This window comes from Molossus molossus, unplaced genomic scaffold (genome assembly GCF_014108415.1).
Source record: "Molossus molossus isolate mMolMol1 unplaced genomic scaffold, mMolMol1.p scaffold_m16_p_1, whole genome shotgun sequence".
NCBI classification, from domain to species: domain Eukaryota; kingdom Metazoa; phylum Chordata; class Mammalia; order Chiroptera; family Molossidae; genus Molossus; species Molossus molossus.
In genome coordinates, this window is record NW_023425344.1 from 182,411,071 (window position 1) to 182,425,098 (window position 14,028).

General features: G+C 38.4%; 1 protein-coding gene across 1 annotated transcript in view; it reads right to left on the reverse strand.

The window, feature by feature from the left end:
- TP53BP1 (tumor protein p53 binding protein 1) overlaps positions 1-14,028 on the reverse strand; it is a 99,148-nt gene that overhangs the window by 39,453 nt on the left and 45,667 nt on the right. The window contains exons 13-15 of the mRNA XM_036258380.1: positions 9,351-9,470; positions 8,382-8,588; positions 3,435-3,492 (exon numbers count right to left, since the gene is read on the reverse strand). Of these exons, the coding sequence (XP_036114273.1) occupies positions 3,435-3,492; positions 8,382-8,588; positions 9,351-9,470 (385 nt within the window). The remainder of the gene's footprint in view (positions 1-3,434; positions 3,493-8,381; positions 8,589-9,350; positions 9,471-14,028) is intronic.

Genomic DNA, 14,028 nt, shown 5'->3' on the forward strand with positions numbered 1-14,028 from the left:
TCACATCGATGTTTCTCTCTCTCTCTTCCTCCCTCTCCCTCCCGCTCTATCTGAAGATAAATGCAAAAATATCCTTGGGTGAGGATAAAAAATAATAATAATAATTAAATGATCATATCAATAGATGCTGAAGAAGCATTTGATAAGCTCCAGCACCCATTTCTGATAAAAACACTCAGCACGGTGGGAATAACATAATATTTCAACATAATAAAGCCACATATGAAAAACCTACAGCAAACATCATACTCTATAGGCAAAAACTACAAGCATTTCCCTTAAGAACAGGAATAAGACAGAGATGTCCACTTTTGCCACTCTTATTCAATATAGAGTGGAAGTCTTAGCCACAGAAATCAGACAAGAAAAATTAAAAGGCATCCAAATTGGAAAGAAGGAAGTGAAACTGTCATTATTCATGATATTGTACATAGGAAACCCTAAAGACTCCATCAAAAAACTACTAGATTTCACCAATGAATTTGACAAAGTAGAAGGATACAAAGTTAACATCCAGATATTGATCGCATTCTTATACACCAATAATGAACACTCAGAGAAGGGGAAACAAAAAAATAACCCCATTTACCACTGCAATCAAAAAAATAAGAAACCTAGAAATAAATTTAACCAAGGAAGTAAAAGACCTGTTCTCAGAAAACTATAGGACACTGAAAAAAGAAATAGAGAAAGATATAAAACAGTGGAAGTATATATCATGTTCAAGGATTGGAAGAAACAATATAATTAAAATGTCCATACTACCCAAAGCAATCTATAGATTCAAAACAATCCCTATTAAAGTACCAACAGCATATTCTACAGATCTAGAACAAATACTCCAAAAGTTTATATGGAACCAATAAAGACACCAAAAGCAATCTTGAAACAGAACAACAAAGTTGGAGAGATCACAATACCAGATATCAAGTTATAGTACAAAGCCATCGTAATCAAAATAGCCTGGATTGGCATAAGACCAGGCATATAGATCAATGGAACAGAACAGAGAACCCAGAAATCAACCCAAGACATTATGCACAATTAATATTTGACAAAGGAGGCAAGAGCATACAATGGAGAAAAGACAGTCTCTTCAATAAATGGTGTTGGGAAAATTGCATGGGTACATGCAAAAAGTAAAATAAAAGCAGACCACCAACTTACACCGTACACAAGAATAAACTCAAAAGAAATGTAAGTCGTGAAACTATAAAAATCCCAGAAGAAAATGTAGGCAGCAAAATCTCAGACATCACACTTAGCACAATTTTCACCGATACATTGCCTAGGGCAAGAGAAGCAAAAGAAAAAAATAATAAATGGGACTACATCAAACTAAAAAACTTCCACATGGCAAAAGAAACCAGCATCAAAATGAAAAGGAGACCCATTCTCTAGGAGAACATATTTGCCAATGATACATTGGGTAAGGGGTTAATACCCAAAATATATAAAGTACTCATACAGCTCCACAAAAGGAATACAAACAACCCAATTAAAAAATGGGCAGAGGACCTAAATAGACACTTCTCCAAATAGGACATACAAATGGCCAAGAGACATATGAAAAAATGGTCAACATCACTATTCATCAGAGAGATGCAAATTAAAACAACAATGAGGTATCACCTCACACCTACCAGAATGGCTGCCATCAACAAATCATCAAACAACAAGTGCTGGTGAGAAAGTGGAGAAAAGGGGACTCTAGTACACTGCTGGTGGGAATGCAGATTGGTGCAGCCACTATGGAAAACAATATGGTGTTTCTTCAAAAAATTAAAAATTGAACTGCCATTTGACCTAGTGATCCCACTTCTAGGAATATATCCTAGAAAGCCTGAAATACCAATCAGAAAGAATATATGTACCCCTATGTTCATAGCACTATTTACAATAGCTAAGATCTGGAAACAGCCCAAGTGCCCATTAGTAGATGAGCGGATAAAAAAAAACTGTGATACATTTACACAGTGGAATACTATGCAGCTGTAAGAAAGAAAGATCTCTTACCCTTTGAGTTGACATGTGGGGACCTGGAGAGTATTATGTTAAGTGAAATAAGCCAGTCAGAGAAAGACAAATATCATATGATCTCACTTATTTGTGGAATATAATGAACAAAATAAGCTGATGAACAAAATAGATCCAGAGATCTGGAAGTAGGGAACAGACTGACAAATCTCAATATGAAGGGGGACAGGAGGGGCGGGAAGAGATAAACCAAAGAACTTAAATGCATATATGCATAACCAATGGACACAGACAATAGTGTGGGGAAGGCAGGATGGGGTTGGGAGCAGGCAGGAGGGAGTAAAAGGGGGAAAAAATGAAAGACATCTGTTATACTTTTAACAAAAAAGATTTAAAAAAATTTTTTTTTAACGCAGATTTCTCTTTAAAAATTAGAGATTGGGCAACAAATTTGCATTCCTGCATGGTAACAATAGGCTGGAGTCAAACCGGGATTACACCTGCCTTTTAAATAGGGCACATATTCACATATTCAATTGGCCATCCTCAACACTTCAAGGTCTTGCATGTAGCATGCTTAACTTATTTATAGTACCTGCCTGGACTGATTTAAAACTTCTCACCCTGCACTGGCCAGTGTGGCTTGATGGTTAGTGTGTCGACCTGTGCACTGGAGTCCCTCAAATTCGATTCCCAGTCAGGGACACATACCTGGGCTGCAGGGTTCTAATCCCTGCCCCAGTCGGGACTGTGTGGGAGGCAACCAATAAATGTGTCCCTTTCACATGGATGTTTCTCTCTCTCTCCTCCGCTCCCCACTCCTTTCCACTCTCTCTTAAAAAAAAAATCAATGAAAAAAATATCCTCGGTGAGGATTAACCAAAAAAAAATTCCGGTCTTTACTTCACCAACTGCTGCTACTATTTTCATGCTGGATGACTCATACCAGAAACTAATAAAACAATTCTACTCTCATAGCCACCAGATGGCAAAGCTTACCACCAGAACCTCAGGATGAAGTCATACTCATCCTCAAAGCATTACAGCATTCATGACAAAGCAAAAATAACAGTGCAACACAAGTAGTTAATTTTGCAGGCAGAATAGAATATGGCCTGAGGCCAAGGCTGAGTAGGGAATCTCAGAAGGAACAATGTCTAAGGCTATCTCTTGTTAAACCTTCTATTTCCTCACCAAAACAACAATCTCAGTCTCACCAACAGAAAAAGGTAAAAAAGGGCACTCCCACATGAACAAAAGGGAGAAAGGGAAACACCTTTATATCTTAGTTCTTAGCACCAACTTCAGATTTAAGAAAGCCTACATTAGATTCAACACATTGTTAAATCCTTTATGCTGGAGTTATAGTTTAAGTTTTTTTCCTCATAAATCATCTTCCCCTCAGTACAGTGGCTCTGTATATTGAATTCCTCTAAATAGCAACTATCTCTGGTTACCTGGCAACAGCCTCAGCAACAGCAGTAGATTCACCTTTTCTTTCACCAATTGCAGGCTCTGGATAAAAACAAAAGCAAGGAAATGAAAGAGAAATAGAATTCAGTTAGTTTCACACATAAAAACCTATTCTAGTAGTATTTGCAACAAATAACAAAAAGAAATGGGTAAGAATAATTAGTGAACATAGAAAGATTTTAATAATTTAGTGGTATGTTTTTCTCACTTTGATCAATTTTTTCCCAACTTCCTACAGAAGACTAATCAGTTTGTCCAGAAATACAATGAAGCTGTAACATTTAAAAATTAAAATAAAACTTCTTTTGAATCTCAACTCATCTCTTCTCATACAAGAATTTTTAAAATATGTAATATTTTTAATAATTTTTAAAAATTATAAAAATTAAAAATAAAATAAATTTAAAATAAATAAGAAAAATTTAGTAAGATAAATTATGTATGCCCTGGCCAGTTTGGCTCAGCGATTGAGCATCGACCTGTGGAACAGAGAGTCCCGGGTTCGGTTCCTGCTAGGGGCACGTACCACAAAAAAAAGATAAATTATGTAAGGAAAATGTCTTCGGTTGATGCACATATTTTAAATAATGTGCAGTCTTATGAGAGCCCACACACAGAAGGTACTCACGGTCTTCCTAAAGTTCTTTTGGGACAGATAACTGAAAAAACAAAACACATTTTCCAAAAAAGAGGTGGCTCAGTTGATCAGAGCATTGTCCAGTGCACCAAAAGACCACGGGTTCAATTCCTGGTCAGGGCACATGACTAGGTTTCGGCTTCAATCCCTGGTCAAGGTGCATATGAAAGGCAGCCAACTGATGCTTCTCTCTCACATTGATGTTTTTCTCTCTTTCTCTTAAAAAAAAAAATCTATGAAGAAACATATCCTCAGGTAAAGATTTTTTAAAAATACAAATAATTAAAGGTGATATTGAAAAGAATCCCAGCCTGGCTGGTGTGACTCAATGGTTAACCATCAACTCATGCACCAAGAGGTTGCCAGTTCAATTCCCAGTCAGGGCACATGCCCAGGATGTGGGCCAAATCCCCAGTGGGGGGCATGCAGGAGGCAGGCAATCAATGTTCTCTCTCATTTATGTTTCTATCCCTCTCTCCCTCTCCCTTTCTCTCTCTCTAAAACCAATAAAGAAAAAAATTAAATTAAAAAAAGAATACCATATTTTCAAAGCAATGTCACTAATAAAGGGATTAAATTTCATTCGACAATTTATTCCAGCCTCAGAAGAAATAACAAATATTTTAAAACATTTCTACAACTTCATGACCCAACATAATCTAACTGGTTCATTGAGGAGGTAGCTGAAATTTAGTGGTTAAAGCCCTGGTTCTGAAACAGAAACCCGGCTCATGCCCTGGCTCCAGCACCTTAGTAGTCCAATCTGGGAGTAAGCTCCCATTTTCTGAGTCAGTTTTCTCTTCTATAAGAGAGATAAAACAGGACCAACCTCATAGGTTTGTTGTGAGGATGAAATGAGTAAAATTTTGAATATGGTGCCTGGTCTTGTGCTCCTATTATCTGAAAAGGTAATAACATTTACTAATATAATTATCCTTAACATTTAGCTCTATTTAAGATCTTTCCAATTGTAATTTCAAATCTAAAGATTCAAGGCTATCACATACTCTCTTAATAAGCCCTACCTGATTTCAGAGAAGATGATAATAAGGATGGAAACGTAATATTTTAATTTCTACTAATGAGGTTCTAAGATTCGAAACAATAAGCACTGAGAAGCAGAATAGCATTGTAATTTGGAACAGAAATTCTCGTTCTTGGAACTACTTTCAATTCAGGCTACTACATTTAATACCTGTATGACTCTAAGGAAAGGTGCTCAACCTTCCCGTGCCTCAGTTTCCTCCTCTGTAAAATGTGGACAATAATAGGATCTTCACACACACAAAAACCTGGCATATAGTAAGAATTCAAATATATTAACTAAAATTTCTTTTCTTTGTTCTCAGAGAATCAAGTCACTCTTACTCAGGACTACCCATTCTATTTGTGGTCTTTGAAAGCTTTCCCTTCCAACTCCCTCAGGGCCCTGGATCCATTCAACTATTTCCCCTATACCCTCATTTTTAATCCATCTCTCTTTTGGAGATTTCCTTGCAGTCTATAAACCTGTTTAGGCCTAGAAGTGAAAAATTGCCTTTAATCCTACATTTCCCTCTAAATTGCCATTTTTTTTAGTATGTTCTTATTGATTTTTTTTTTTTAGAGAGAGGAAGGGAGATAGACAAAAACATCGACATGACAGAGAAACATGGATCGGCTGCCTCCTGCACACCCCCGGTTGGGGATCCAGCCTGAAACCAGGATGTGCCTTGACCAGGAATTGAACCAGGACCTCTCGGCCCATGAGATGACACTCAATCCACTGAGCCACACCAGCCGGGCAACTTGCCATATATATATTTTTTTTTATCCTCACCCGAGGACATTTTCCCATTTTTTTGTTCAGGTAGAGTGGGAGGGAGAGAGAGGAACAGAGAGAGAGAAACATCGATGCGAAAGGAACACATCGAGTGGCTGTCACCCGCACGACCGACCAGGGCCGGGGACAAACTGCAACCGAGGTACGCGCCCCTAGCGGGAACCGAACCCAGGTCTCTCAGGACCGCAGGTCGAAGCTCTAACAGCTGAGCCAAACAGGCCAGGGCAACTTGCCATATTTTTTAACAAAAGCAGAATACATTTGTTGCCTCTTTTCCCCATCACTCCTCAATTATACCACCTTCAGTATAACTCCCCCAAACCACTAACCTGAAATAGTTCTTGCTACAGTCACCAAATGGATTCTAATTGCCAAATCCAAAGTACATTTTCAGAAATATTTTACTATTCCTCACTTCTGCATCTGACATTGTTTTCTTGTTGTAACTCTCTTCCCCATAGCTTTCCATGGCTTTATACTCTCCTAGTTCTGTTCTCTGACTTCTTTTAAGACTTCTTCCTCTTATAACTCCATTTAAACAGCATTTACAAAATACTTAGTAAAAAAAACTATAAGCTTTGGGTCCAGCCAGTGTGGCTCAGTGGTTGAGCGTCAACCTATGCACCAAGAGGTCATCGGTTTGATTCCCAATCAGGACACATGCCCAGGTTGTGGACTCAATCCTCAGTGGGGGGCACGTAGGAAGCGGACAATCAATGTTCTCTCTCATCAATGTTTCTCTCTCTCCCTCTCATTTCCTCTCTCTCTAAAATCAACAAAGGAGAAAAAAACATTTTTTTGTTTTAAATTATAAGCTTTGGAATCAGATCTGATTCAAACTCCAGCTCTACTTCTTACCAATTATTGCGACCATAAATATATAACTTAGAAACCTCTCTTAGTCTGTTTTCTCATCAATAAAATGGAAATAAGGATATCTACTTTGGAGTGCTATCACGGAAACTAAACACAGATGTAGAATCATCCTATATTTTTTTCTTCCCCCTTACTTCTATATTCAACTGGTCCCAAGTTGTCCCTATTCTACTATTCACCTCTCACATTCATCCCTCATCTCTATCCCCACTACTATGATCCCAATTCATGGCTAAAGATTCGGTTTGCCAGGTAGAAGAATAGGAAATGGGCAAGGCAAGGAATGATGCATGAAAAGCAATTTCAAAACACTCAGCTGATTCATTCATTCATTCATTCATTCATTCATTCATTCATTCTCACCTGAGGATATGTTTATTGATTTTAGAGAGGAAGGCAGAAAGAGAAAGGAAGCAGGAGGGAGAGGGAAGGAAGATGAGAGAGAGAGGGAGAGAAAAACATCTATGTGAAAGAGAGACATCAATTAGTTACCTCCCTTACATGCCCCAATCAGGGATCAAACCTGAAACTTAGGTATGTGCCCTGACCAGGAATCAAACCCACAACCTTCTAGTGTACGGGACAACACTCCAACCAACTGAGTCATCCAGCCAGGGCTCAGCTGATCCTTTTAAAAAAGCAAATCTGAATATTACTCCCTTGCCTAAAATTTTTCAGTTTCTCAGCATGATATAAAAGGCTTTTCGCCCTGGTCGGTTTGGTTCAGCGGTTAGAGCATCGGACTGTGGTCCAGAGAGACCCGGTTCGGTTCCCGCTAAGGGCGTGTACCTCAGTTGCAGTTTGTCCCTGGCCCTGGTTGGTCGTGTGGGTGGCAGCCACTCGATGTGTCCCTTTCACGTCAATGTTTCTCTCTCTCTCTCTTCCTTTCTCTCCCTCCTACTCTATCTGAACAAAAAATGGAAAAAAAAAAAAAAGGCTTTTCAGCCCTGGCCAGTTTGGCTCAGCGGTTAGAGCGTTGGCCTATGGTCCAGAGAGACCCGGGGTTCGGTTCCCGCTAGGGGCATGTACCTTGGTTGCAGTTTGTCCCCAGCCCTGGTTGGTTGTGCGGGTGTGTCCTTTTCACTTCGATGTTCCTCTCTCTCTCTCTCTCCCTCCCTCCCTCCCACTCTATCTGAACAAAAAATGGAAAAATGTCCTTGAGTGAGGATTTAAAAAAACAAAGGGTTTTCAGAATCTGGTCTCTACTTTGCAGCCACTCCCTTGTTTTTTCTCTGTATTTTAGCCATAAGCTGCAATTAATGTGGGAAATAAGTCAACATGAACCTACAATGTGAATTCAAAATTTTAAATGTTCAACCCTCTTCTGAATTGTTTCTGAATATGGAAACCAATTACTTAACATCAACACAGGTTTAATACAGAGATAAACTGGAACCACAGAGATTATAAAATGGAGTGAGCATATTCAGTAATATGACAGTGATCGGCCAAAAGCAAATAATTAAATCCATGAGAATAAGACTTTACAAATACATTTATAATTATAAAAAAGTATAACTAGAAAAAATATAATCACTACTTCCCAGATGATACGGAGCTACTAATTATACAAGATTCACATAAAATAAAACTTACTTTCCAGACTAAACTGCAAAGACTCTTCACTCGCCTCAGTCTCAGGACTGACTAGTTTCATTCTTAGACATAATTTACCATCACCCATTTCTGGGGCAGCCCCAGAATCTCCTTTTTCATTCCCAAGTATAGGATCATTGGTCTCCACCATGCTTTCAGATATGACATCACTGTTTGCCGTGGTGCTTTCTGGATAGTTGCTAATATCTGAAAGAAGGGAGGCAGGAGGAAGAAAGAAAGAACACTAAAATACAAACAAAAAACAATAATTCAAGGTCATCAATTTGCCTGTTTGGCTCCACAGCTCTGCAGGATTGAAACGGGTTCCTAGGATAGATCCTGTCACAAGTATCAACAACTACACACTAGTATTGACACCTGGTCTTAAGAGGAGCAACAGGATTCAGTTCCACTTCTGCATCTGGACAAAGGATGCTGCATGAGCCCTCAGCCAACCCACATCTGCCAGCATCAGGCATAGGTAGCAGGAGACTCCAGACGGCATGACTGTTACCTCCCAGCACTGACTAGAGAAAACAAATAGGTTAATGTAGAAGACTACTGGGTGCTTTAGGGAAGAAGGACCTGTTTTCTTGCCCTGTCAAGCAGCAGACTGATCAGCAGGATACTGAATTAATAGTACTTCTACCCTACTTGCTCTCCCTTCCTTATAAGACAGATCTATATCATTGCTTAGCACTCAGATTCTATTGCCTTTTAAGTAACAGAATAAAATCCCTAAAATTTTTTTTACTTTCTTCTTTCTACCCTTTCTTTCTCTCTCTCATCACCACTCAATATCTTCTGGGAGAAAACTCATGAAATCAGACATCAAAACCTTATTCTTCCTAACACAAAAATCAACCTTATGAGAAAGGTCCAACTCCTTGGATCTAAAAGAAATCACTTGCATAAAAAATATTATCTCAGAAATTCTGCTCTAAATGGCATTACATTTTAGTCACTCACCAATAGGAGTACTGTGTCTCCTGGGCTCCAATTTTAGGTGCCCCATAAGAGGTGGAGTTGCGCCAGTCAATGGTGGGATAATATCACCTTCTTTAGGCAAAGTGAAATGAAATGGAGTTTCTGGAGGAAAAAATAAGTACATAAACAAGAAGGAAACCAAAACGGAAGTAAGTATAAAAAGAGCAAAAGTGAGGAGAACTGCAAGTACTATTTAAATTATTCTTTTCCCAAATTCTGCCTCACTCCCAACCTCCCTCACCAGGCCTCCCAGCCAATTTCCTACTGTTCTCTCTGTTTTCTTTATAGCCACCAACAACAATAGGACTGACAGAATAGACAACCAAAGGATAAGCAAATAGAGGAAGCCCAAAGTTTGGAGGCCCTGAGGAACATGGGGTCAAAAGGAACTAAAAACATCCAAGCTTCAAAACAGTACATTTGGGAACACAGTGATACAAATTTGGGTAGTTTCAAGTCTAGACATTTTTATTTTGTGCAATGTTAATCCAAGGAGGTCGTTTATAAACTTTAGCAGTAGCATCCTCTAGATTGAAGTCTGATGGCAACACTTGTAATTTATAAAGAGGTGACAAAAGATCTCATGGGCCAAAGTACTTCAAAATACTCATTGGTTCTAACAGAAATCTATGGTTTCATGGTTCAGTAGTACTGACCAGCATTCACTCTAGATCATAGCAATAATATTCATATCTACATCTCTGGCACAATAGTAAATCTCACATATGTGAGCATTCCAGTATACACATTTTTGGTTAGTCATTATAAAGTGAATGTAAACATAAAACATCTTTCAAGATACAAAAAGGTTTGACAACAGAAAATTCTGAGATGTCCTAAACTAAAATAGGCTGCATGCAGAGTGGGAGGAAGAGGTAAGAGGTTAATCAGTTAACAGAACTTCAGACCAAAACCAACAAAAGACTGCTCACATTCCAGAATGTATATTAAAACTTTGAATCAACTTCCAGATGGCTACCACAAACAACTTTGATCCTGGCTGGTGTGGCTCTGGGGTTGAGCATTGACCCATGCACCAAGAGGTCGCCAGTTCGATTCCTGGTCAGGGCACATGCCCAGGTTGTGGGCCAGATCCCCAGTGGGGCACGCAGGAGGCGGCCAACCGATGTTCTTTCTCACCAATGTTTCTATCTCTCTCTCCCTCTTCCTTCCTCTCTCTAAAGAATCAATAAAGAAAAAAAAATTTTTTTAAACAAAAACTTTGACCACCAGATGCCACTGCATCCTGCTTATGGTTTATGTTGCCCTTAACTAATCCAGAAGCAGTTAAGTATTTCTTCCTTATGAACTATGCCTCTATCCTAGAACTGCCTCCCTACCCTACCCCATCATTTTCCTGTCTTATCTACGGCTAACATCAATGCTTTCAAAACAACATACATCTTTCTTCCCCAAATCCATTGTATAAAAGGGCCATGTTCTCATCTTCTCTATCTAGCCCTTTTGCCAGTGGTTTAGAACATATGTCCCAGGACCTAGTCCTTTTTCTGGCCAGTATATGGTTCAGTAAACCCTTTCCTTCAGAAAAGGTTTCTACTGCAAAGATTTTTTAACATTAGTTTTTAACTAGGTCAAAGTTTCAAATTTTTGCTAAGTGAAATGAACAAATTGCCAAAATCACATTTTCTGATGTCCTGATTGTTTACCTCTTTTAATAAAATGACTAAATTTGGGAGAGGAAAAAAAAAATTGTTCCAGACTGCTCTTCTTAAACCTAACAAATAAAAATTTGTACTTATTTTCCTGGGATGGTTCAAAATAACTGTAATATGCCATACCCAGTCACTACTTGTGAAAAGAGTCTGCCTAATGTGTTTTCCAACACCACCAAGCAATTCTTCAATTCTCAGGGCAATGACTGGGTGTTCTACAAATTTAACTCAGTTCTCATACTCTCTACCTGGAGATAGCATCAGATCTCACATGTTGAAGGCTCAGTTCCACAAGACTGCGCCCCCTTCAGATGCTGGTAGCAGGTCCAAGTTGTTATTTATGCTATACATTGTTACCAACTGGCTATACATTATAGATTCCCATAACCTCCTCATCAGGTCAATTAATTTGCTGGTGCCACTCAGGGTACACAGAGAAACACTGACTTATGTTTACCAGTTTATTATAAAGACACAGATTAACAGCCAGATAAAGCAATTCACAGAGTGAGGTCCAGAATGTTTTGATAACAGGAGATTCTGTCCCTGTGGAACTGGGATGAGATACCATCTGGGATCATTTACCAATTAGGTAGTTTACCAAATGTTGTTCAAGAGTTTTTATAGAGCTTGAATCTCCAGCCCCTCCACTCTCAGGAGTCAATGGGTAGGGATGAAAGTTCCAACCCTCTGATAATCACTTGATCTTTCTTCTGAACAGCCCCATCCTGAGGCTATACAGGGATCTACCCTAAATCAGGAATTAGCACAAGCCCAGGTGTGACTTAAAGGGCTTGTTCTGAATAACAAAAGATATTATATTCCTTTCACTTCAAAAATTAAGGGTTATAGGAGCTCTGTGCAGGGACCTTAAGAAGACCAAATATATTTCTTATTATACCCCAATTGTTTCTGCACTCTGCAACCAAACCAATCTTCCTATACAGAACATGACTTTAAACATGTTAGCTCCTGGTCAAAACTGTAAGGTAAATTTCTGACTCTTTAGCCAGCATTCAATGAACTGGTAGCAGCCTACATTTCTAATCTATTTAATTATTCATGTTCATAAAGCCTTTGTTCAATGTCCTCCAAATGCTTTCCCATTTCTCTGCTTTTGTTCACTCATCTGAAATACACCACGAATCTCATCAAATTATCACCAAACCCTCCAAAGTAATATTTTTTAAAAAATTACGGTTAGAGTGTTGGCCTGTGGTCCAAAGAGGCCCGGGTTCGGTTCCCGCTAAGGGTGCATATCTCGGTTGCAGTTTGTCCCCGGCCCTGGTTGGGTTGTGTGGGAGGCAGCCACTTGATGAGTCCCTTTCACATCGATGTTTCTCTCTCTCTCTCTTCCTCTCTCTCCCTCCCACTCTAACTGACCAAAAAATGGAAAAATGTCCTCAGGTGAGGATAAAAAAATAAATTAAATTAAATTAAAATTATTATTGATTTATTGATTTTTTAGAGAGAGAGGAAGGGAGAGATAGAAACATCGATGAGACATCAATCAGCTGCCTCCTGTACACCCCCTACTGGGGATGGAGCCTGCAACCCCGGGTATGTGCCCTGGCCAGGAATCATATCAGGACCTCTCAGTCCATAGGTCTATGCTCAATCCAGTGAGCCACAATGGCTGGGCACTGCAGAGTAACATTTTATCCTCTTAAATTTACTAGAATTTTCAACATATTTTTTTTCCTAACATTTAGCACACCTACATTATTTAAATTATCAAATCCCTTAATTCCCCAGATTATCATGGTTCATCCTAATGTATGCCGCATGCCAACCCATTAAGAAAGATATGAATGATCAAAAGGAAACAATATCCATTGTCAAACTATCTGAGTGGGGAGACTGCAGAGATTCATTAGTTCAAAGCAAAATTTAAAACCTTTAATGTCAGTAAGGTCTTCTAACTTTCCATTACAAACAAAAGCCAGGCTTTCATTCTCAAAAGAGGACCTGATCACTTCTTACAACTGATTTAAAGCCATCTAATGAAATATATAAGATTTTCTATATTGAGTGACGCCATACATAAACAGTCTACCCTAAGAGTCTGCCTCTGACATTAATGGCCAATCAGGACGATTTTCTATAAAGTAGGCCAACAAATGTTAGAGCTAGAGCACAAGATCTATTAGTTTCACTGATCATTTTTAACCTATTATATACTAACCATTTGTGGATTTAATTAAAGACTTATTAAACTTGTTAAGATTTTTCATATCAAGTCATCATAAATGTATTCTATAATAGATAAGGTTAGGCTTCCAAGTACTATCTTCCTAATTTTGCTTTGTTCAAATTTCAGGAGTAGGTCTTCAGAAACATGTCTGAAAAAGTTTCCAAACTATTAACAGTAACAAGTTATCTATAAATGGAGGCATTTAGAGGATTCTCCCCCTACTCCCTCTGGCCCCTTCTCCCTTTCCAGTCTCCCCCTGTATCATTTTAACATTTTCCACAATTAAGCATGCATCTTTTTTTTTTTTCAATCAGTAAAGCTTTTAACAACAACAAAAGAACAGTATCCTTCTAACTTTAACATACAGAAATCTAATTAACAAACCTGGGACTCAACTAATTTGTAACTTTCATTCTGTCTTTCCAAAACCATTAACTTCTTAGGTTACTCTCATTTAAATTAGTCTCTCTTGAGGTTTAGCAACTAAACAACTGTAAGTACAAAATAGTATTTTTTGTTCTAGCAATGTTCTTAATGATTTACTTTAATCGTCTAACAGTCCAACCACTGTCTTCACTGCTTTTAGTTATTTGTTCAAAAACTAACTCTTGAAGTAAACTAGTAAGAATATAACTTACTAGTATTTTCAATACTATAACTTATTAGTAAACTAGTATTTTCAATAATCTAGGCAAATATTAGTAAAATGACTTTTACTCTGGCAATGTCTATTATAAAAAAGAGCTGGTTCTGTCCTGGCCAATGTGGTTCAGTTGGCTGGGCATCGTCCTGT